The 25,637-nt window shown below is 39.4% G+C and overlaps 1 protein-coding gene across 4 annotated transcripts in view; it reads left to right on the top strand.

Moving 5' to 3' along the window:
• Nucleotides 1-25,637, top strand: part of LOC132979441 (guanine nucleotide exchange factor VAV3-like) — a 54,704-nt gene that overhangs the window by 12,680 nt on the left and 16,387 nt on the right. For 2 of the 4 annotated variants that reach the window (XM_061045251.1, XM_061045254.1), the window contains exons 4-23: nucleotides 162-227; nucleotides 890-1,007; nucleotides 1,893-1,985; nucleotides 2,499-2,567; nucleotides 2,666-2,769; nucleotides 3,420-3,519; nucleotides 4,208-4,303; nucleotides 5,978-6,046; nucleotides 6,907-6,993; nucleotides 7,441-7,526; nucleotides 7,952-8,084; nucleotides 10,408-10,517; nucleotides 13,525-13,626; nucleotides 14,755-14,846; nucleotides 15,677-15,699; nucleotides 17,080-17,104; nucleotides 19,507-19,637; nucleotides 23,457-23,522; nucleotides 23,773-23,807; nucleotides 23,976-24,092. In XM_061045251.1, coding sequence (XP_060901234.1) covers nucleotides 162-227; nucleotides 890-1,007; nucleotides 1,893-1,985; nucleotides 2,499-2,567; nucleotides 2,666-2,769; nucleotides 3,420-3,519; nucleotides 4,208-4,303; nucleotides 5,978-6,046; nucleotides 6,907-6,993; nucleotides 7,441-7,526; nucleotides 7,952-8,084; nucleotides 10,408-10,517; nucleotides 13,525-13,626; nucleotides 14,755-14,846; nucleotides 15,677-15,699; nucleotides 17,080-17,104; nucleotides 19,507-19,637; nucleotides 23,457-23,522; nucleotides 23,773-23,807; nucleotides 23,976-24,092 — 1,722 coding nt within the window. The remainder of the gene's footprint in view (nucleotides 1-161; nucleotides 228-889; nucleotides 1,008-1,892; nucleotides 1,986-2,498; nucleotides 2,568-2,665; nucleotides 2,770-3,419; nucleotides 3,520-4,207; nucleotides 4,304-5,977; nucleotides 6,047-6,906; nucleotides 6,994-7,440; nucleotides 7,527-7,951; nucleotides 8,085-10,407; nucleotides 10,518-13,524; nucleotides 13,627-14,754; nucleotides 14,847-15,676; nucleotides 15,700-17,079; nucleotides 17,105-19,506; nucleotides 19,638-23,456; nucleotides 23,523-23,772; nucleotides 23,808-23,975; nucleotides 24,093-25,637) is intronic. The other 2 variants (XM_061045253.1, XM_061045252.1) reach the window with 2 other exon arrangements.

Raw genomic sequence — 25,637 nt, 5'->3', positions numbered from 1 at the left:
CTGATAAATCGAGACATTTTCAAACACTAGATTGTTATGCCATCCCTTAGCACATTTAACTTTTATGGACATTTAAATATAATTCAAGACATCAAAAGTTAATATGAGTTTCTTTGCTGTGTTTCTTTCTGCAACTCACGCTGCTTTTCTGTCATTTCCAGGCCGTTCCCGACAGAGGAAAGCCTAAAAGACGAGGACATTTACAATAATCTGGAAGACTTGATTGAGTATGTATGAGGCTCCTCTCTGCGGGGCCATTACTGGTGTTGATAGAACATGATTATTTCTGCTCATCATCCATGCTCTCCAGGGGTCTAACACCCACGTGTTTTGGTAAAAGGCTTGGCTCTGTTTCTCTCTCTGACTGTCGGAGGGAACTTATGAGTAATTCTGCATATTTTTGCTGAGTGCTTGCAAACCGCCCACATCAAGACTCTGGATGGGTGCTGTTGACAGCTTGATAGGTAGATAAAAAGAAATCAGTGTCTACAACAGATATCAAATTTGAATTTATTTCATGTCACATTACAGTTCCAGGAAATGCTGTCTATAAATTGTCTGTTTGATATTACTTTCCAGTACTTGCAGTGATTAGAAATTCATGATAAGTTTGAGAAAAACAAGCCACCTAAGTCCTGATTCTCCATGTATTGTCCATTACTCTATCAATTTGAATGACAAAGACAATTATACCTATATTTGTGCAGAAGGTATGTTGCCTTTTGTTTATATCTGAGTATTTCTTGCAATTCAACATTGCATTTGACATATAGTTACATTCATACCATCCATTCATTTTTTTTCACTAATAGCTAGAAGTAACTTTTTGCTGATATTCAAAACATTTCAAAGATACTAATGTGTGTGCCTGTGGTCGTTTGTGTGATAGTGAAAATGCCCTGGAGGACGAGGATGACTTGTACGCAGCTGTTTACGGGGTAGAGGAAGACTATGCAGGTGGAGAAATCTATGAAGACCTCATGAGGACTGGGCAGCATCCCTCTTTGGTACAGCATTAAGTACCACACACACACACACATGCAGTGCACTCACATCTAGGCAGATTAAAATACTCTTTTGCTACATTTTCAAATTGGTATTTTTGAATTAGTACATTTATTGGATAAAACCTGCTACTGAAACTTATTATGAGGAAATCTTTGAATTCTTGAATGCCCTTTTCACACATGCACTCGGAAAATATTCCACAAAATTTCAGGACAGCCTGCCCCTGAAATTTTCCTTTGTTGCTCTTTCACACATTTCATTCACAGCAAAAGATTTCTCCTTTCAGATGGTAGGGGAGGGTGTAAGGATGCAAGACATGACGTAAAAAGGCTGCTGTGGACGTTCGTATTGCGTACGCCATAACCAAGGTGCTGGATGAAGCAGCAGAGTCCGATGTTATGACAGTTTAACTAATGAGAGAGAAAGAAAAAACTAGCAAGCAGAAAAGAGTATAAAGCAGCTTCATTATGTGCACAATCGCGCCTGTCAGGCAGCAGCCATCTGATATATTCATCATCATCCATCCTACTTGTTTGCAATTTAATTTAATAAACTAAAACCAGCTGCGTTCACACATACAGCCCACTGGGAACATTTGGGGAAATTTTGTGCATGTGTGAAGGCTATAAGCCTCTTATAGACTCTGAAGGTAATGTATTTCTAAAAGTATAAACACATTATGTTCCAAAGATTTTTGGTTATTTAACAACACTGTCATGCACTGGGGGTACCACAGGGATCTATCTTTGGCCCATTGTTATTTACAAATTTGCCTTTGCTGTTGCCTGTCTATAGTGATTTAAGTATATGCTGATGATGTAGTAATGTAAGAACTTAAAGCTTGTCCATAATTGCAAGATTTTCTAAGTTGTGTGTCTTTCTAGAAGCAGGCAGAGGTAGATGTCCGAAGCTGCTGCCTTTCAGAAATCAAACAAACAGAGGAGAAATACACAGAGACTCTGGAGTCCATAGAGAAGGTACTAAATCTCCTTTAGTCTGCTCTACACTGAGATCATGCACTGATGGGTTGGGTTTTTAAGATGTAAAATAGCTATATCATTTGACCTTAGTGTAGCATTTTTACATTTGTTCACACTGACCACAACATTGATGGTGATGCTTGATCCGACATTGATAGCTGGACTGAGTGATACCACATGCTAATTTCTTACTACAGAAGATTTTGAGCTTCAAATGAAACATCAGTAAATAAATCTGTAATGCACATGACAAAGTGCTTTGGCAATTTACAGTCACAAATCTCCCAAGGGGATTTCTATCGTCTTCTTATCTAAAATCTAATGTGATGTCTGTTATTATTTAGCCACTCAGCTGTTGCAGTCTCGTCACAGATTAAATTACCATAACGATTATTCCTAGTTGAATTTAAGTTAAGAATTTAAGTTAAGTAGTTTAATTTACATAAGGAACCAAATGTTTCAACTGGGTTTTAATTTTTTAACTTATTTAATTATTTTATTTTTCTGTAGTATTTCCTGAATCCTCTGAAGAGATTTTTCTCTGCAGCTGAAATCGACAGAGTCTTTGTCAACATCCCAGTAAGTTCCTCCAGTTTTCTTTCATTTTGTATGACATTAGCAAAAATATGTTGAACTCCAAATTTTGATGTTTTCCCTTATTTAAAAAAAAAAAACAGGACCTGGTTAAAGTTCACAAGAGCCTGATGGTTGACGTTCAGGACTCCATCTTAAACAAAAATGCCTTAAATCTCCACCAAATATTCATCAGCTACAAAGACAGGTATTCATAAACGCTTATCACGGACACTTTTTCTTACGCTAAAGGGAAAATACAAGAGCACATTTTGATGTTTTCTTTTGTTTGTGCAGTTATGTCTCAGTAGTTTCCCTAACTAGTACTGAAAGTTTCAATTTAGGTTTCAGTATGTTCTCTACTGTACCTTACAGTTTGCCATCAGTGGAATAAAAACACATACTTGTAGCAATTAGCATCTAGATGTTGCTTTTGTTATGAAGGCTTTGATTTTATGAAGCCGGTTCTAATTCTCTATACATTTCAGGATCAAACTGAAAGTGTACTGAAAAACTGAGTGAATATGATTGACAGCTGCTTTTTTGAATAGTTTCTGTCCATATCATAGGAAGGATTTCCTTTTTGGTAATATCATGATGTAGTTTAGATAACTGTAGTACAACAGATTCTGTATCAAAAGACCTCTTGTTACAATCTCTACCATAAGACACATGATGGCTTCATATTATGAGTAACAATGTGATACTTTTCAATTGTGTGTCATCACTATATCTTGCCCATAACACACACACACTCACGCACACACACACACACACACACACGCACACACACACGCACGTACACACAAAGAGTGTACACAGTTCTTTTGTCTTAACTGTCATTCCTCTGAATTGTAGACTGCTCATTTATGGGATATACTGCAGCCAGGTGGAGCTCGCCATCGCTGTTTTAGACATCATTTGCAAAGAGAAAGAGGATGTTCGACTAAAGCTGGAGGTGAGACACCTGAAGAAGAGATCTATAGTCATAGCAGCCTCTAGTGTTTATTTTGTGCATTACAAATACTAAAAAACACCTGTGTGAAGAAAAAAAACATTTTGCACCAGTGAAAAAATGTAAAATATTAAATTAACAATAACACATTTTAGATTTAAAAAATGTACCTTTAAACAGATGAAAACAGATAAATAAAGACCATTACATTGATGATTTTATGCTTTAGATAGAGAACAGTAATTCAGTGATAGAACAGAAGATAATTGAGTGCCTTTATTTTCATTGCACATTTTACAATGAAAATCAAAAGAAATTATTTTTATCATTTTATCATTGTTCCATAATAGTCATACGCATTTATAGATAAGAGTGATAGAGAAAACTAGTTTTTAGGAAAAGATGCAGTTCACGTAGTTCAGTCTGTGGGACCTGTTTTTAAATCTTACAAGGATATTATTGCACATTAAATTGTAATGCACTGTAATTAGTGCACATTAAATGTTATTGCACTATGATTATTATTGCACATTAAATATCATGCACCTTAAATTATCCGTACATGAAATGTTAGTGCAACATGAGTTATATTGCATGAATACATGAGTAATCTTGCACATTAAATGTCATCCGTGTAATGATGCGTTTCAGCTCATGCAGTTATAAATATGTGATTTGGTGTTTGTTTAAGGAGTGCTCAAAGAGAGCCAACAATGGAAAGTTTACACTGAGAGACCTGCTGGTTGTCCCAATGCAACGAGTGCTGAAGTACCATCTACTTCTACAGGTAGTGAAGGTTTAACTCCACCTTATTTAAAAACAAGGATTTAAAGATTTAACGTACAGTTTCTTGGAACATCTGGTGCTTACTCCTTTTCTCCAGGACAACATAAAAGCAGCATTGGCCAATTTTGATTGACTCTTGCATAATTGTCAAAAACACAATTCATTCCAAATATATTTGATTTTTTTTCTTCAAATAAGGGAAAGTTCAACACTTAAACAGTTTGACCAATGGCATTGATTCAACTTATGTGACGGTTTTCTTCCAGTATAAAAGCAGCCACCTGAGGGCGACATTCCCCACACTTTAGCTTCATGTTTTCTTCTCCATTTAAATTGTCACCGCACATTCACATGTCACAAAACAACATCTATTTCAACAAGCAGTTCAGGTCTCACGTTAAGTCATATCATATGTCACATTTCCTGAAGAAAATGCATTAAAAAAATTAATTAAATAATTTCTATACAGTTACTGTATATTTCATCTTAACATAATTTCTGGAATTTTTCTCATAAAAAACACTTTTAAGTGGAAGATGTTTCATTTCTTGAGTGATATGTCACCTGATTGCAAAAACAGATTTTAAGCAAAATTATCATAACATCACTGAATCGATTTTTTAATACAATAGCAGGTTTTATACTTACACATCTCATGCAGTGTGGCTGCACTCTCACCAGACATGCAGCCTTTCACAATAATCCCTCTTTCACTGCTCACTGTGTGACACCTTCTCCCCTGGTTAGTATGAATGAAAGGGTCAGACTATAGCTGGCAGGGCAGGCGGGCACAATGACTAGACAGTTGTTTTAGATTGCTGTAGAGGGTTAAGGCCTCAATGGTAAAAGGTGGTGATCCCTGGTGTTCTCAGCAGCCCCCTGAGGAGACACTTTGAGACGGGGGTAAAAAAGGAAGAAAGGGGAGAGAAACTTATGAACAGGAATGAAGTAAAAGTAGATACAGCTAAGGTAGAGAGCAACACTGCAGATAAATGGTTAATGTCTTAATTTTGTAATGATATCTAAAAGGTAATGAAAGGTTAAAGCTCCCGTGAGGAATTTTCATTTTGTGCAGATTTTGGCGCTGCACTATAGGACAAAGCGGTGATAACTCTTTGGTGATTTTGTCCTGTCCATGTTGAATTTGTGTTTTTATGATGAAAGATATCGCCCTGCTTTCTTTTAACAGTCAGATGTAACGCTCACTGTGAATCTTTGCAGCAGACATGGTAAAGAAAGGCGGTTTCTGTAGGAGGAAAAGTAACTCAGTCTGGACTAGTACAGGGATATTTGTCTTACTTGATGTTTAACTTGTGTTTTGACGTCAATGCAGCCAAAGTCTTCCACAGGAGACCCGGGGAATATTTCATTGATTCTCAGCGTAGAATACTTACTGTGAATGTTGATGATAAATTTTGAACGGTGTGTTGGTGTTGGCAAAATTATATCTGGGAAAAAAAACCCATTATCTACCCTTTTCTGTCCTCAATATCTTTATGTTTTTACTACTTTCTTAACTATGAATGACAACTTTTCATATATTATTGCATAGATTACTATTAACTATTAACTGTAAGTATTATGATGAGTCAGCTGTGAGTTATTCTGTGTTAGCTTGAGTGTGACTTTTCTGTTTGAATACGGTCCATCAAGTCTTTCTGTCATCTTCTTACAGGAGTTAGTCAAACACACTCACGATGCTGCTGACAAAACCAACTTGAAGATTGCTCTTGATGCCATGAAAGTAAGTGCAGTGCTTACCGCGAAAGGTGATGTTAGTTTTTAAGCAAACGTAAGCTAATTTAGCCGTTTGAGTCTTAACAGTGTCTGCCACTTAAATATGGAGGAATTTGTAAAAACTACACTATTATCACACTACAGAGTAATTTAGCCTACAATCCTGAGGGGAGCTATAAAACTCTAGTTTTAAGGACTGAGCAGCAAAAGATTAAAAAGTGCTAGACTTAAGACAGCTTGTAACATTCATACTTATAATAGTCTTTCCAAGAGTTACATCTGAATACCATTGCTCTTTTCCAATCTTTATGGCCATATAAAGTTACAGACAGCAGCCTATTAACTTAGCTTAGCATACAAACTGAGAAAAGTAACAGCTAGCTTGTTTTCCCCCCAAAAGGAAACTTTTTATTTTTCTATCTGACAGACATGCAAAACCGCTCTTTAATTATTTACAACAAGTTTTAAAACAATAACTTGCAGTTTTTAGGGAACTAACTAACAGGTTAAACCAGAGCTTGGCTAGCTGTTTCACTTTCTTTCAAGTCCTCATGCTAAAATAAGCTAAGCTACGGCAGCCTGGTTATCTGCTAGTGCTAGAGTCATTTTGAAAGATCAATTATGACAGCTGTATCGCTCCTTTTATTTAACTGTTAGCATGAATTTGAAAAAAAAAAAGGTATTTTAATTGTAGCATAGGCTAAGAGTGTACAAACCTAAAATGAGCAGTACAAAATATGACTCGTTAAAAAAAATTTCTTTGGGGTTTTATAAATGAAATTTGCCTGACTTTCCGACTCATATCACTACCTCAAGACACAAGTAACTCAATAAAACTCGGTGTATTTGTGTGTCTGTCTAACCCAGGACCTGGCTCAGTACGTCAACGAGGTGAAGAGAGATAATGAGACGCTAAGGGAGATCGACCAGTACCAGAGGTCTATTGAAAACCTGGTAAACTAAAACATTTTTTTTTTCCCCCCCAAAGCTGTCAGAATGCAAAAATATCAGGACAACATGTTGTTTCTTTTTTATAGAAGGTCAGATTTTAAGTTAAAGTTTCAGCCAACAAGGTCAGTCTCATGAATAGTCTGAGGGTATCAGCTAGTAAACATCTGTTCTTCCTTTGGACTTATAAGGTTAATTCAGTGATGCAGAAAGGCATACTGTTAATGCTGGAGCACAACATGGACATATCTGTAACTCTTTTTCTTTTTTAGATACTTATTTTAATTAACAGAACTTTAGTTTTGGGTTCAGTAAAATGATAAGACATGGCAGGAAAGGCAAGTTTATTTATAAAGCAGAAAGCACTTCACATACATCGTTGTATCAAAAGTATTGAATAGCAAAACGTTTGACTACCTCATGACTTTCAACGATGTCTTATTTTACTTCCAGAATCAGCCTCTTATCACCTTTGGACGGCCCAAAGGAGACGGAGAAGTGCGCATGGTTTCCAGTGTTGACAAGAGGAAACAGGACAGGTTGTTCTCTTTCAATAAATAAGAATTGCAAAGAGGAAAAGCAGGAAATTAACTATCTGATGAAGATCGCTCCACTGAAACATAGCTGTGCAAGACATTAGCCTTAACTATAAATCCCTACAGTGTGTGATCACTCGAGGAATCACTCGCAGAATCTTTGCAGCTGTTATGGAGGAGTGCAAATATATCGTTTTTAGATTAAATACAGTAAAAAAAAAACCTGTGTTTACAGCATGAAAGCGGAATAAAGCAAACAACAAATCACTTTTAAATCACTGCTGTCGAACAAATATACAGATAAGAAAACTTTCTCAGAGAGACAGACAGAAATACTGAGACTCACATAAACTCCTTGAACTGACCTGAATGAATACTCTTCGGTATGAAGATGCGAGAATATAACATTCTGTCATCTCTCTTTACAGACATATCTTTTTATTTGATGTGGCTGTCATCGTCTGCAAGAGACGAGGAGACAACTATGAGATGAAGGACATACTCGACCTCAACTTCTTCAAGATCACCAACAACCCCACATCAGACAGAGAGTGCAAAAAGGTCAGTCGGTCTGCTGATGAATAATCAGAACGGTTTATTAGTACCTGTGCACTCTGCACTGCATCAGATATTGGATCTCTGTATGTACCTCACATGTTTTGATATGTATATTATCATTTTCACAGTGCAGACCAATAAACTTTTACTGCTGTTTGTTGCTTTTCAGCCTGATTCGCTGCAGATTTTATTGCTTACATAAATGTCAGCTGCCTAATAAGAGCAATCTAAAATCATATTTATTTTGTAATAAGCTTCTTGGTGTTTTCTCCCTGATTTAGAAATGTTGCAAGGCTTCCCCCTTTCAGTCACCCTCCACAGTTTAAACATGTTATTTTTTCGCCTTGTGGGAATGTTTGCAAGGCGTACTGTAGTGGAGGGGACTTGTTGATGTCTTGTTGATGTATGCTCACAGATGGTGTCTTCTCACTCCGATGCTGATTGCTAATGTAAAACTGACAGCTTGCCAGAATGGAAGGGTTGTGTGTGTTTTCTTCTCCTTCAAAGGGACTCCATTATCAAGCTCATTTACTCGACTGTGGATGTGTTTGTGCCGTGGTGTTGATTTCAAGAATGTATGATTTTGATTGGTATCTTGTACTAAACATTTAATGACACAATTATGCAATTTATAAAAAAACTCACTCAAAGAAAACAACAATTATTCACAGAACTCCACATACCGTTTACCTACATCCACCTTAACACACACACATACACACACATGTGGGACAGAGATGCTAATACCAGGTGATGAATGTGTGCAGTCCTCCAAGGCTGCTTATAGCCATATATCATTTTCTGCTAAATGAAACTTCAGAGTGTGAATGTGGTGCCACTGAGCACCCACACAGTCATCAATGATTTAACACTCAGCAGAGCTCTAAAACACTCAGGACTTTGCAGGGCTGGCCAATCACTGACGGGTAAACCCTACAAGTTTTTTTAAGATCAGACACAACAAGCTGGAACAGATTAGGGTGGCCAAAGCAAAGCAGAGAGGTTTGGGAATTGATGGAAAATTGTTCCCCCAAAATGCTCATTTAACCTCCGAAGGGCTGCAGTGGTGGAAGAGATGAGGCAACGCGTCATGAAAAGAAGACAATAATTGGATTTTAAACAAACTATTTTCTAAAATAATTATACTGAGCATTGTTTTATTTTTTTGATAACATGGTAGTTAGAATTTTTGATGGTGATGGATTTAGAAAATAACCCTACCCCATAACCCTAACCCTAACCCTAATGCCAGCTGCTGATGCTCTTTCTAAACAGAAGAAAAATGTAAATACTCAGCTTTGGCTCAGCTTGTTCTTTTTATTTAACATGCTAGAAAATAAACTAATGGACAGTTGATAGCTTAGCAGTGATATTGTGTTCCCCATATACAGAGGGTATTGCCCTTGATGCAGGCATCATGTAAAGGCCCCCCAAAAAATAATCTTAAAAAAAAAACAAAAAAAAAACCTGCAACAAGAACATCAACAACAATCAATACATAGATCTTTTGCTATTCTCTGGACAAGTATTATAGCTCATTAAAAGCTGTTTCTTCAATATAATTAATCATCCACTGGTGTAATTAGAAAGCTAGCTTATAGGACAACAACCAGTAACCGATAAAAGAAAAGTTTGTAATTGTGAAGAAAACCAAAACTCTTATGTGTTCCAGCTAAAAGTAATATGATTGTCTGGTCTAGATTCAACATGACGCTAACATTAGCTAACAGCTAAATCTGCCTATCTGAACCCCGACAGTTTACTAATTTCAAACTATGGTATTAACCTTGTAATGGGTTAGGGTTAAGCTATAAAGAAACCACAAGCATCTTTTTTCAAAATGTTTGACTACCCCTCTAAAATTAGGCTTAAGATTGAGACAAAAGAAATCATCTTCCATGCTTTCCAAATGTGTAAAAACCTACAGATTGCATATATTTACAAGCTGAAACTGAAAAGTTACCATTACCATGACTTGTTGTGTTAACTCACTCTTTGGTATTTTCAGTTTTTAAACACAAAAGCCATCCTTCCATTGTGGCTCGATAGTCATGTAACCTGGAAGAACACACACTGCTTGCACTTAAATCTGCACAAATACACCACCACAACCATTGGCATCATAAATTACCTTTTCAGTGACACAAATAGAAGAGACAGTTAATCTTACTTACCCTGGCATCCAGCGTTGAGAGTGTGTACATTGTGAGAGATAATCACAACAGTCGTCGTTTCACCATCTTAGTTTACATAGATATTCAAATGCAGAAGACTTCATCGTAAGTTGGATTGAATTTGACTGGTGTCTTCTTCTCGACCTCCACAGTGGTGCTACGGGTTCTACGTGACACACCAGCAGGGGCACACAGGTTTCGAGCTCTTCTTTAAGACCAGAGAGCTGAAGAAGAAGTGGCTGGATCAGTTTGAAATGGCCATGTAAGCACAGACACACACGCACAACACAGTGTTGATAATCATTGCAGAAGACCAATGTGTGTATCATCGTACAAAACAAACTGTGTACTTTATGTTTGCATGTGTGTGTGTGTGTGTGTGTGTGTGTGGTGTTTATTTGTCTTTGTTTGCGTGCGTGTTATTCCAAGGCCGAGAGAGGTGTTGACTCTTTCATGAGCAATGTTTGATCAGGCCTTTGCCGTAATCAAGCACATGCTGCTGACAACAGTACGATAACACACACACACACACACACACACACACACACACACACACACACACACACACACACACATAAACACAAACAGAAATACACACCCACACAAACATAAACTGTGCCAAAGAGCTGCAACACTACAAAGAAGCGTCTCTGCCGCTGTGCTTTCTTCAAATCAGTGCTTTATGGAGGTATACCCTTTTGTATTATTTTGTAACAGTGGGAGGTTTTTCTCCTCCAGATATCCCGTCTGCATCCTTTGTTATGCTGATTTGGGAGAATACAGTGTTGTTTTGACATAACACTCTGATTGACTGAGCAAATGCTTTTTTGTTTTTGTTTGGGTGGATACGTATGAAACATCCCTGATCTGCATGCTGACTACCTGATGTGGCCTTCCTGAATACATTTCCTCCTCTCACACTGTGCTGGATTGCGCTGTAGAAAAAAAAAAACAATGTGCTGTATTGACATGTAGATTCTCTTCTCTTCTTGAACAACAACAACGAAAGAAAAGAATGAGTTAATAAACCTCCATGACAGCCAGGCCCTTGAAACCCATCCAAAACCCTCAAGTGTAATTTCCAAATTTAAAGAAGAAACATCCGTTTTCACACCCTGCTTTGAAAGTGTTTTTCCTCCCAACAGGTAAAAGGTTTGCGTCCGAAAACAGCGCCGTGTGCCTCTGTGCATTGGGTAATGACACCAGAAGGGGCCCATTCAGAAAGTGAAAATTGTACCTGTAAAGAGGATGTGGGCTCCTGATGAAGGACTCACTTATGGGAGCACTCACTTAAAGTGGCTTCTGGATGGCGTGTTCAATACAAAAATGTGCTTTCCTGTCGCACTTTGTAAGTTCATGTTACAGAGAGGCAGCTTATTTTTCTGCTGTGCATGTTTTCGCTCTCACGTTTGAACACATGCGGCTTCAGTTTTGATTTGTTTGGGAGGATGCAAGTCATTTTCATGTTCACATACACATACATCAGGGGGGAAATGATTTCATTACAGTCAGTTAAACAAATTAATTGTTTGTTTTTCTCACAACAAAGTTCTTTTCGTCATTTGATACATACAAAAAATGGTTGTTCCCACTGCAGAGAACAACACACCAACTTTTGTGACACACACAAGATATTTCTACTGAAATATCTAAGAATATTGTATCTGATGCCATCAGATGGTGTAGAGGCACTTGCAGTCTCCAGAGGATGAAGATTAATCACTTAGGTAAGACTTTGACTTTGACTGTAGCGCCACCAGCAGGTCAAAAGCTTCTCAAATTCCTCTTATCTTGACTAATATCTCAACATCTGCACAATGGATCAGGAAACAATCTTATGGAGACATTCTCAGCTACCAGGTGATGAAACCTTTCAACCTCGGCAGGGACTTCAAAATGTTTGATTACTGTGTGAGGACTTAAAAAGAAGTTATGTCATACATCACTATTTAAAAATACCTTCAAAAGGAAATGTACCACAGAGAAAAGCAAAGAAAGCTACTATCTGTCTGTTGCAACATCATTTTTTTACATAACAAGGCCAACCCTGGCCACTCCATGGATCCACCCTTGAACCTGGTTGATCCCCTGACATATCTCTCGGTGCCACCATGACATTGGCATTTGTAGCTTTGTGTAGAAATTTCTGAAATGTCTTTAAAAAGATTGCACATTCAACTTTTGTACTCACCTTTGAATGCCCCTCAGGATCACTTCCATTTACTCTTTTGACCCCCTGCTTTTAAGCTGCTTGCATAATCAGCTGTGTTGGGTGCTTCATAGCAAAGTTCACTGGCAAGGACCACGCCACAACAACATCCGTTTAAACATTTAATGTGGGTGTAGGTGAGAGATGGCCGTCGTCGTTAAGGCTCGTCTGGGAGGTTGATTGGAGATCAGGCGAAAGGGAGACTCAGAGTGGGGGTTCCGGGCATTAATCTACCCGAACTGATTACGGCCCAGACTGTACCTGAAATGAGAGAGACGTGGGAGAGGCGTGTGCTGAGTTGAATAGGAAGGGATGAGGAAGGGAGGGAAGGGAGGATGGGTTGAAGGAACTGAGACAAACAGAGTGTGGTGAGGTGACACGGTGTAAGTAGGCTTGTCAAGTAATTGGAGGTGTGGTTTTAGGCATTAACTCCATGAAACATGCTGACAAGCTCTTTATGAGGGTTTAGTCATCCACTTCAAAGTGATTTTGAGCCTTTGCCCCATTGGCCATCATTTCAGGGCATAGGTGTGGAAGGCTGACAGGCTCTAAATCTTTTTTTATCCAAAGTACTATTCATGTGCTAAATGCAAAATAGCACACAGGTCGCTTTTCTTTTGCTACTATTGTGCATTGTCACACTTCCATATTGCACTTTTGCATATTTACACTCTGAGTAATTGAAATTTTTGTACGAGTTCAGATTTTAACGTTAATGTTGTCATTTTATTTTTTGTCATTTGTTGTGTCTTATTTTCAAGGATGAAATGAAGTCGGTGTGATTTTGCTCTTTAAGGTGTCCTTGTGTTTTGTGTGTTGTGAGCTCCTGCTGCAAAACTTATTCCCCATTGTGGACCGATAAAGAAAATCTTCATCTGACTCTGAATGAAGCTAAACAAAGAATATGACATTGTAAACACGAGGCAGGCTCAACATTAGCATGTTAGCACTGTCACTGCTGTGGCTAAATAAAGCAGCACGGAGCCTCCAGCACAGAGATACGGTAGAGGATGGATCTTATTTAAAACAAATCATTTTGTGTTTCTATTTCCTGCCTCAGATCAAATATCCGACCGGAGAAAGCCGACCACAACTCCCACCAGTTCAAGATGCACACCTTTGAAAGGATCACGTCCTGTAGTTACTGTCACCTCTTACTCAGGTAATACTCAGGCATTATGAACACACTCTTTCATTAGATAATAATGTTAATAATCTGATAAAGACCCAATAGAGTAAAAAGTGCCCTTTTCACATTGTGCTCTTAATTAGGGCTTTCACACTTGCAGAAAACTCCTGAAATTTCCAGGAGGAGCTGTACGTGTGAACGCAGTTTCTCCTGCCAGACCCCTAGTTTTTTCTCCGCAGCAAGTCCGAGTGAGCTGATGTGAGAGCGCAGCAGAATATAATTGGAGAATTCACCTCGAGCCAATGGGAAGTGATTGCCTGACTCATTGTCTGACAGGGATAGTCTCTCGCTGTGAAGGGCATATGTAAACAGCCAGATCAGGAGAATATCCAGAGCATTCCTCCTGGGGCTCAGTTGGTAGAGTCATCGTCGGGAAGGTGTGACATGCGGTGTAAAAGCACTTTGAGTAGTCAGTAGTCACAAGACTAAAAAAGTGCTATACAAGCTCCAGTCAGTTTACCATTTATCTAGATATTTTCAGGAGAACATATGAGAAAACAACTAATGTTCCTGCCCCACTAGCTAATTGTTAATGTATATATTATATATAGCCTGCTGTGTGCACACAGCCAGAGTGTTATCAAGAGGCTGGCTCAAAAAGTCCACACAAAATCAGGGTGAAAAGTGAGTGCAGAGCATGTGTGAAAGTGTTTTTCAGCACTCAACCTCAAATCTGGGAAAGGGTTACCACAAACTCTTAAGTACACACATTCATCTAGGAGGGGAAATCGTCATGTGCCACTGCAATGTTTCGGTTTTTTCTGTTCTTATGAAAAGACACTTTCAATCTCTCTCATATTCCAGGCATGACAGGAACATAATGACATTTTATATTTTGGTTTCAGTCAGTTTTTGACTAAAATGTAAATGTCTCTTTAGGACCGCGTTTAATTGCAGTAGACATGGTTCATACATTGTTGACTGTCTCAGTTTCCAACAGACAACATCAGTTTTATGCTTATGAAAAGCTGAAGGACGTTTGTCAGGTCGTTTTCTTATCTTGAGACTTGAACAGAAGTGTGAAAAACTCAAAATGTCAGGGAATTTCTCATAATGGAGGCTGTTCTATATGCAATACATCCTGTGGTTTATTGTGTCCAGGGGCATCTTTAACCAGGGTTATCTCTGTCTGAAATGCGGGCTGGGGGCTCATAAGGAGTGTCTGGGTCGACTGGGACTCTGTGGGAGAACAGGTGAGATGGAGGCTTTTCACTTTTTTATTTTTATTTTTTGTATTACCCTTTGGTACTTTACATGTAATCTTGAGAATGGATGGCTTCCACTTCCGTGATATTTGCTGTGTATATTTATGTCCCTCGGAGAATACATCCTAATTTTTTGCTGACCTTTCCTCTAGTGCCACCATCAGGGCAAAATTACCCACAAAATATCAAAATCTAAAAGGCAGATTGCCATGAAATTTACTGAGCACATTCACTTCTCCCTGGAGAAGAACCGCTTTACATTTTGTGGATTGAAAGAGCATTTCTCTCGCTCTATATTTATGTCAGATTGTCAACTGGAATACAAGATCTCAAACAGCTGGGTTACTATGAGATACGATGTAAATATTTATGATCCCATACAAATTAAATCTCCCTTGATGAAGTAACCCTCTGACCTACCCTCAGGCCAAAATATCCATTTGTACATACCTTTATTTTCCCCTCAGGAAAACTTTCTTCTTCTTTAGAAACAGCACATTTTGAGCCATTTGGATCAGTTTAATGAACCCATAAGTATGTCAGGTATTTAGCAGGTGTTGCATTTTACTCCTGCGTCGTGCATCGGCTCTTTGCCACCAGTGTTTGTAGGGTGCAGTTCTGCTACATTACCTTCCCTGAATACACAGACAGCTCGGGTCTTTGACAACTCTCCTTAGCAGACGCCTGGTGGTCTTTATGCATTCTGAGGCGTGATGAGGGCCAGCAGAGGTTGACAGTTGAGGTTGTATGTCAGGAAGCCACCACACACACTCATATTGTAATTCCTCTCACTGTGTCTTTCTCTCACCTGACTGCAGATCCTGCCAAGCCGAAGCCGAAGGTAAGACCCGGACTGTTTCCTTTCTTCGACTTAGACACCCAAAAACTAACGCGACACACTCGCACCTCAATTGGTGATTTCACACTTAAGGGTTTTCTTTGCCACATCAATAAATAGTTCAGTTCCAGAAAATGCTGGTTAATAGATTTTTGGAGTGCACTTGCAAAGTAGAAGAAGCTGCTGCTAATATATTTGCCACTGTATACTTTATACTTTATACTATGCCTGATCTTCTTCATCACCACAGCCCTCCTCTGGATAATATTACCTCTAACTTCAGTCTATGAACACTGGGTGGTTTAATCAAACAGACTCTGCTCACTTATATTCATGTGAAATGAGATGCAACTACTGGAAATTAATTATAACATTTTGCTTCAAATGATGCAACAAAAATGGTAAAGATTTCATTACATTTTATTGGTTGGTAACATTTGTCGACATTATCCATCCCACAAACAATTAATCCCATACCGCGACGTCAACATGAAATATTTATAGATTGTGTTCATGGGAGAAGTAATTATTTAACCACAGACTGTTTCAAATAAAAGACAGCATGACAGCTCCCCAGAAATTCAGAAAAAACATTTAGAGCTCCCCCTTCTGCCCAGCTGCAGTATAGATTATAAGCTCCGCCTCTTGCTTGTTAGCAGATGGGACAATTGGTCAAACAATACAATCAAAAATACAAGACACTTCTTTTTTTCTCAAACATTGTTTCTGTTTTAAAAGTTGGGTCTTTTCACGCTGAGATATGTCTGAGTGTTTATTTTTTGAAGAGTTTAGTTTTTATATTGTTTTGAGGTAGGAGTAAAATGCAGTGATTGACAGCTCTGTTGACAAATGCGGCTCCTTCAGCGCTGCGATGCCAGCGCAATATATCAGCACCCGTCACAGGGGTATTTCCCTTTGTACAGGAAGTGGAGACGCATCATCCATCTTTATTTATTTTTTTTAAGATTTATTTTGGGGCTTTTAGCCTTTATTTAGATATGACTGATAGGACAGAGTAGGAAATTGGAGAGAGAGTGGGGAAAGACATGCAGGAAGTAAGCTGCAGGTTGGACTCGAACCCCAGGCCGCCCACTTGGAGGACTATAGTCTCTGTACATTGGGGTACGACCTAACCGCTACATCATTGCGCTGAGTCCATGACATTTTCTCAAGAACAGAGCACCTACGTTTTTCTCTTGTTCACTTTTTAAATGTTTTGACGAGTCCAGAGAATATAAAGCACACAGATAATTGAATTAACAGTATGACTCATTCATAAGGTCAGACTGAACCTGCACCATGAGAAGTATGAAGTACTCTTTTCTTCCTCCCTGGTTGTCTTTCTTGTTCCCTGACTTGCTTTCTTTCTCTCTCCATCCATAGGAAAGTACAGCACCAGCAGACCCAGGTCAGTATGGCTTGACCACTTGGCCACTTCTGTGAACCTGCTGAGGGCTTTACGTGGTCCCTCTTAAGCTGCTTTCATCTTGGTTCTGTAACAGAACAGAGACACTGAGAGGATGAAAAGAGTACGGTTAGTCAGAGGCCAGAGTGAAACCTGGAGGAAATAGATGCTGCTTTAAAGCAAACCCTCAGATGTTGCCAAAGATACCCCCCCCCCCCTTCACATTTTTTTTGATCAAATATTACTCAACTTCTTTTTTTTTTCCTTTAAAGTACCCTGAAGACTTTTTCTTACAAATGCACAAACAGGGAACTCTCCTGCTCATACACAGGCTTGAAAAGGAGGAAATAAATAAGCAACAAAAGTTTCCCCTTCACAAATAACATTACATTTGAGTAAGAATAGAAATGGATAATAGGACGCAGAAGGAATCCTTAACCAAAGCAGAAAAAAAAAAGCCCTTTTCTCACCGCATGCCGCGATGCTGAGACCCAAGACGACGTTGAGATGAATTGGAGTGGGTGGAATCATTATGAGGACCGCAGCAGGAGGAATTTTCTGCAGGCAGAAAAGCACTTCCAGCAGTCTATATGCCTCGGCTTGAACCGCTCAGCTTTGCCTTTGTGATAAATCAATTTCCATAAAGGGCTTTATGAAAAGACATCCGTGCTTATTGTTCTTATTAAAAAAAAGAAAAGAAAGAGTGTGAGATATTTCATTCATTGGAGGTCACCGTCAGCTAATAGCGTCCTCTGGGCTGGTTTTGCGGGGGAGACATGGCTGGAAGGGGGGTGGGGGGGGTTGAGGGCATGTCCAGGGGGGCTATATGTGTGAGTCTGGGGGAGAGTAAGTGGCTGTGTCTCTTAAGTTGGCAGGGGTGTTTAGTCTTAGCCTTAGCCGGATGCTTGTGGCTGTATTTGTCTGGCACGCTGAGGAAAGATTGGAACGGCTCCGTTCAGGAATCAAAGAGATGAATTTCCTGCAAGAGTCAATTGCTGCTTCTTTAGGATGGAGCATGTCAGACGGTTTAAGACCTCAATAATAAAAGGTGTCAGAATGTCCACATTCATGTCCGTGGTTAACAAAAATCAGTTGGGCTCAGACCTTAAGGACCGTGACAGTAAGGAAGTTTGCTTAATATACGTAATTGTCGCACACAATTCAACGCATCAGGCGCTGGCGATTTGACTAACCATGTCACCACTTCATGACTCCTCATGGTTGTGTATGAATAAGTGTGAAGTATGAAAGGAAGTTAATTGGCTGAAGGATGATGTTGACAGCGGCATAAAAGAAGTAGAAGAAGAAGACAGCTGGAAAATGTCAGACAGCCATGAAAAGGTGTTAAGATATAAGAGGGGGGAACAGACACCCAGCTGCAGTGAACAAATACATTAATCCTGCACTTAACCTTTTTAGGAGCATTTTATATTCTTCAGGTAATTAGATATTGTGATTGTCTTGCAACGTATCAATTGTCACAGAATCGCTGTATTGGGATTTTATCGTCACCCCAGGCCCATATCATATCATCTTCTATTGTACTGTAAGGTATCGTATCGTTATAATGATTTGATTGATTTAAAGGAGCAAAATGGTTGTATAGGTTGAAGTTGGCTCACAAGAGAACAACAGGTCAGTTAGACTCAGAGGTGTTAGGAACCCACATTTTGTTCTGCTTCTAGCAGGGCTGAGCAGTGTATACAAATTACAATACCAGTATCCTTAATTGATACTGACACCACCAGATAACTTCATTTAATCCAGTTCCGTCTTTTTGAGGGTTTTGTTAGCGCTGAACACCATTCTTCAATATAGTCTTGAACCTAAAACTCCACAGGCTGTATAGGATGTACTTCCTTGAGTTTGGCCAATACACCCTCCTGTGATTAAAACACATACACTTTTATTTATGATTATATCTTGGTACAAACAGAATTCAATTTGTACTGGACTCGGAGCCGCAGTTACAAGAGAAAAAAAAACGACATGAAGAGAGATTATATAAAACGTGACAATTCCAAATATATGCCGACATAAAAACACCTCCATGTAGCGCTGACACATTGACATAATACCTCAGAGGAATCAGGTACCTTGAACCACTCATAACTTATATATCTGCCTCGCAATCACCAGGTTTTATACGTTTTTGACTGATCAAATGTTCAAACAAACAACAACATTGGAACAAAAAAACACTGTTTGTTTTAAATGAATTATTTCCCAAATCTCACCATGTTGTCTGCATCATGTCAAAAGTCTTTCTTCTTACATCTTTAATCTGTAAGCAATAATAAAAGAATCAGGATGCACGAGGTGTTACCACTCTGGGAAAAGCTCTTTATTCCTCTCTATCAGCCTTTAAAATGAGAGTAAATCAATTCGTATTCCCCGTCTTCTAGGTCTCCCCAGGATGGTTGTGATCAGAGACTACGACGGCGTCCCCTGTCCCCACTGCGGGCCCCCACTAAGCATTCATGCGGGGGACGTCATTGAACTGATGTTTGCCGACCTGCACAGCTCCTGGTGGCAGGTGCGTGTCACTCAACTCATCCTCGTTTTTTTTTTCATCTTCGACATCTGTGACTGAAAAAAAAAAAAAAAAAACATGTCACGGCTCACCGGGCTGGCTCTGTGCACGCGATGTCTTTGCAGTGTCAACGGTTTGAATCCCCGTTGCAAGTCTTCTCCTCTCTCTCTCTGTCCCACTACCTGACAGAGAAAAAGCTTCTTGAAAAAAAGATGTGAATGGGGTTGACATCAACGGTTAACTTATTGGCTATTATTGCATCTAAATCACACAAAGAGATCGAGGCTCTTTATCACATTCTGTGTCCTGTCAGGTGAGCCCATAAATGTGACATAATGATGAGGTCATTGTAAATTTGAAATATCAGAAAAAGATCTGTATGAACTCTGGACCTCAGACACATTACCAACAGGGATATCTGTCTTTTTCTGTCATGCCTCAGATTAAAGCACAGCCCACATCAGATGATCTAACCAATTAGTGGCTTCAGCTGATTAATAGAGTGCCAGAGTGAGACACTAAAACAGCAGATACTTCAGCCTCTGGAGGATGTTTTAATGGTTGGCGCGCAACCTCATGTACAGGCGCATTAAACAACCATCTCACGAGGTCGCCCAAACGGTTGACAGAGTTTGACCTTATCTATTTTTTTTTGAAAAGGATGGCGATTTATCTGGGGTCTTCCGGCAGCCTCCCTAGCTGTTTCTCACTCTGCTTTACGGCGGGCATTAAAGCCCTCGTCCTCCTCCTGGTGCAGCTCCAATCAGACTGCAGTCTTTGCCAACGGCACGGCTGGGAGTTGGCCGTTTGCCTGATTTCTTATGCTGCGTGTTTTCTCGGTGATGTGACAGAGCACTAGGTGGAGGGTGAGAACAGGAGTGCCAGGAGATTTCCGGTAAGCCGATAGAATGGCAAGCAGAATGTCATGCCACAGGCCGGTTTGCTACCACGGCAACCATGCATGCTGGGAGGGGTTAATTAAATCAATTAAATGATAAAGCACATTTGTGTGGCACTGAAACAATGACCTGTTCAGATTCAAAAGCTGTTTGAATACAGTTTGTTTTACGTGTTCTGTCCAAACAACTTACACAATGTGCATGTATGGAACAAGTTAAAACAATTTTGATTATATGAGATGCATTAAAAAGGCAGAAAGAAGGGATCCCGGGGACCTAGTGGTTAGTGCGCACGCACCATGTACAGAAGCTCATGTACTTGAGAGCAGGTGGTTCAAATCAAACCTGTGGCTCCCTCTTCACATGCTGCTCCCCACTTTCTCTCTCCCCGGTTTATGACTCTATCCAATGTCCTGTCTGTAAAATGATAGGCATAAAAAAGCCCAAAAATAAATCTTATAAAAGAAGTCGAAGTCAGAAAGCATTAACTTTAGTGGCAGTGACGAGGAGAAATTGGCAATCATCATCAACTTCATTTTTGTTGACTGACTCAGCAGTCTATCAGAGAACAGAAAAAAAAAAAAAACAAGAAAAAAACAGGATATAAAAACAAACATGGTAAAAATCAGAGAGGGGACAATGCGTTATCAACAAACAGGATGTCTATGTTCAGCTTTCAGAAATAAAAAAGAAAGGGAAACTCTATTCTACCCAGTATGAGTAGTATGTGATCGCTGTCCAAAGTCTTCTTCAGAAACATCCCAAGGGCCACTAGGGGAAGACCACTCTCATAAAGATCTGTGTTAGACCCAAAGGCGGGTTGGACTGGGATTTCTTTACAGCTCAATTTGCAAATGAATGGAGGGAGATTGATGTTTCAAATGGTAAAATAAATTCAGCCACTGTGGAGACATCAATGTTTAAACTGAGGAAAACTGTCTTGCCTGCAGATTTGACGGAGTAGATTTGAAGGAAAATTCCATCAGTCAGCTGTGAGGTGTAGGTGGGTGATTTCACATTAAAGATCCAGAGAAAAAAAACTTTGGTCATTTGACCTGGGGGAAAAAAAACATTACTCAGAACATTAAACCATAAGGCATTATTCCCTGTTAAACTATGGGTCTTTTATCATGACTAGATTAGCTGTTATTTTTCTTCCTGGGGATTGGAGATGTAGCTACAGTCTCATTTAGTTATGTGGAATAACAAGCTGAATTTAAGATGTTGTTCCATTAACATATCTAAAAAAAGTCGACAGTAATGAGAAAGCAAGTGAGAAAAAGTTGATTTCGCTAAAGCTGTGGCTTAATCACCAGCTCGCTTCCTCTGATACTGTTCACTTGCTGGAGTAGTTTATTTAACTGCTCGTCTGTGACAGAGTCTAGTTAATGCAGTTTGGCTTCATATTTGACTGTTAGGTATCACAGAAGTTTTTTTTTATGGGGGCTTTTATGCCCTTATTTATTGATAGTACAGGGGATAGAGTCGGAAACAGGGATGAGCATGGGGAGTGACATGCGGGAAAGGAGCTGCAGGTTGAAGTCAAACCCGGAAGGCAACAAGGGGGGGCTGCAAAGTCCACTAAGTGCATTTATGTATACTATAATTCAGAGCACTCTTTACTTAAAACTAATATTATTAATGTATACATTGTCCCTTTTCCAGAAAAATGAAGTAAAATAAAAGCATTAAGAACAATACAATCTAAGTCAGTAGTGTCAATGAACAACAAAAAATAAATGTGCAAGTTATTTCCAACAGGTTTCTGCAGGTCTTAAAGTCACACACAACGAGTTTGTGGAGAAACAGTGAATCTACAACAAAACCCAGTTTGTTTACAATGAAATCTCCACAGGGTGCCTTTAATCTCCAGCGTCCCCAGCGGCGCTAGAGGATGGAATTACAGAACATTGAGAATTCATATCCCCTGTTACCCAGGAGGCAATTATCCCCCATCCCAGTGGCAGAACAATACAATCAATCACTGTAATTTCATTTGATCCTCTGGCTGCTGCCTGTTTATGCCAACAGAGTAATAAGTTTAATCTTTATCATACGCTTATCGAAGGCATAACAAATAGAGAGGGGCCTCTCAAAAAACCCTTTGATAAAATGTTATTACACAGAATGAATCATGGAGATGGGTAAAGATTTGCTTTCCAATCCAGTTACTGCCGGGCCCTGAACGGTCCCAAAAAGCATTTTATACTCTAATAAAGAGGAGTGAGGAGGAAAGCATAAACAGGGCAGGGAGCCGAATGAAGAGCTCCACACTCACTGTCTTTAGATTGACTCAATGGACTTCATATTGACCTCAACACTCAGCTCTGGAAACTCCAATTATCCCGAGCTTAATCTTCCTACACATGCTTATTATTACTGTCGGAAAGATTTAAGAGAGTTAAGGTTATAAAATAAGCCGAAGGAGGAAGTCTGTATTCAAATGAAGTGGGTAATTTGTTTACCCAATTTGGTTCATTTAGCTGCAGAAATAAAACGTGTCTACATTGTGTTTTGTTGAAGGCATTAATGATTTTCATATAAAGCCTGTGCTTCCTTGAGGCAGGATAGCTAAAACGCATTTGTTAGTCTAGAGCGAGCCGGGGAGCTCACGCTGTTTGGATATTCAAAGACCAGAATAAGATCCATTATTTAGTGTTAAACGAGGCTCTTGTTTTGATGCAGTACAAATCTAACTGCCGGCAGAGTTTGAACCGTAATTAACTTGGGCTGCAAATTAGATGCGCTGCTTGTTGTGTGCTAATTGCTGAGGATTTATTGAAGTGAGTGTGGGAGAGGAAGAGGAAAAAGAGAGAGAGAGAGAGAGAGAGAGAGAGAGAGAGAGAGAGAGAGAGAGAGAGAGAGAGAGGTGTGGTTGCTCCCAGACAAATATAATGCGATTAACAGCCAGTTGCCTTTGCAGGGCAGAATTCTGGCAACAAGCAAGATTGGCTTCTTTCCAAGTGATGCTGTGAGGCCCTGCCCATGTGTAAGTCTGCATATTTCTCAGAATCAATACGACACATTATGTGTGATAGCAATGCATTCAGTGGATAATGGCTGCTGTTGACGTCTAAGCGTAGGAATGTAGTGCTTTTAAATGGAGCTTTTTTCACTGCAGAAGACTGATTTTAGCCATTAGATGTGGCTTAAATATCACATTACCACAAATGACCTCCACTCCTTTGTATCGACTCCATTAAGACACAGACTTAACCACATTTTCTGTTCCACGCCAGGTTCCAAAACCTGTTGATTACTCCGCCCAGCTCTGGTAAGCGATGAAAACAAATGAGCACAGATTGCTAACATTAACCACAAGTTATTCTTGCTCTATTGCATTGACTGTATTGGCTGTTATTACCCTCATTCAGACCCTCGTTCAGATTGTGATTGATTGCAGTGTAATTGCAGCAGTTGTTCACGGGGGGGGGGCGTTCAGGTTTGCAGGGCCCATGGAGAGGTACCAGGCCGAGGTGGCGCTCCTGGACCGAGGAAACAGCACCTATCTGGTTCGACACAGGAGTAGAGAGTGCACCGAGTATGCCATCAGTATAAAGTAAGTGACAGGACGACTTGTTTTTCCATATTAACTCTCCTTTAACGGTCAGATTAGTAGATTAAGAGTGGAGGAATAAAGAAAATAAATGCAGACAACAGTAGTCCAAGAGGAAACAAAGTAATCAGACGAGATGCCTAGATTCATATCACTGCTCCTTACTGTTCAACAATGGGACACTGCTTGAATAGAACAGTGGCCCTGTAGGGCAAAACTCAAAGATATTAAACTAAACACTGCAACATTTCACAAAAAACAGAGTTCACAACACTCTTAGATTTTACAAAATAGAAGGACATTTCATAAAACACAACAACATTTAATGAAACTCAACGTTTACGACACTTCTTGTGGGTCGGCTGTGGCTCAGTTGGTAGAGCAGGACGATCCCCAGCTCCTGCAGCAACATGTCCGATGTATCCTTGGGCAAGACACTCAACCCGGAATTGCTCCCGCTGCTTTGCGGCGGCGTATGAATGTGTATGAATGGGATTAGTGACTTCTGATGGTCACTTTACATATCAGCCTCTGCCATCAGTGTGTGAATGTGTAGGTGTGGCCTGTGGTGTAAAAGTGCTTTGAGTAGCCAGGAGACCAGAAAAGCGCTATACAAGCGCAAGTCCATTTACCATTTATTAAAATACGATGATAATATAATACTACATTTCATGAACATTACATTTAAAAAAAATCTCAAAACACAAAATAATTACAGAAAAAAACATTTCACAAAATGCGACGTCTTTCTGAAAACAGGATATCAGAGAAAACGTTAACTAGTAACAAAAAGAATCTCAATCAATAAACTACAGCAACATTTCACAACATATTTCATGTCTCAAAAAAAAGAACAATTTTTTAAAACATTACATTTCGTGAACGTGAGGGAGATCACTCAGGTCACTCACTATCTCCTTTCACTGTCCACTTTACCTTAACCCCGGGGAAAACGTCACGAGGTTAAGGAAAGATGTTAGGAAAATTCATAAAGGATTTAGGGAAAGGCGATCTCGTTGCTCTGACAATCCGACCACGTTTCCACTAGGCGACGTCATTAAATGCGACGTGCCGGCGGAGGTTAATGATGTGAGTCCGCCGTGTTGAAACTACAATGTTCAGAAAATGGACGACAAAAAACGCATCTAAAAAACTTTCCCCTGTCCCTTCTTACCGGTGAAATAATCCTAATCACCACAAGGTTGGGATTGAAATAAAAGCAATATAGAATACCAGGCTACAAGTAGCCTAACAAAAGTGAAACAATCAGCTTCCTGTCCACTCAGAAATCAACATCAACATAAGTATGATTGTATGATGAAATTAATTGTTACATTTCTGCAAGATATAACCTACACATAATATTTTAAGCATACAAATGTACAACTGCACAAAGCATTCTTAAGTGAATGAAATATCTTGAATAAAACATCATCTGGATAAAAATGTCTCTTATCTTTTTATCTTTTACATGATCTGTGTCACTTTTCTGTCATCGTTCATTTCCGTGAACGGTCGGATGTGCGACTCGCTTTAAATGTTGCGGCC

This window comes from Labrus mixtus, chromosome 8 (genome assembly GCF_963584025.1).
Source record: "Labrus mixtus chromosome 8, fLabMix1.1, whole genome shotgun sequence".
NCBI lineage: Eukaryota > Metazoa > Chordata > Actinopteri > Labriformes > Labridae > Labrus > Labrus mixtus.
Note: the sequence above shows the minus strand (reverse complement) of the source record. Positions and strands in the feature narration are given on the sequence as shown.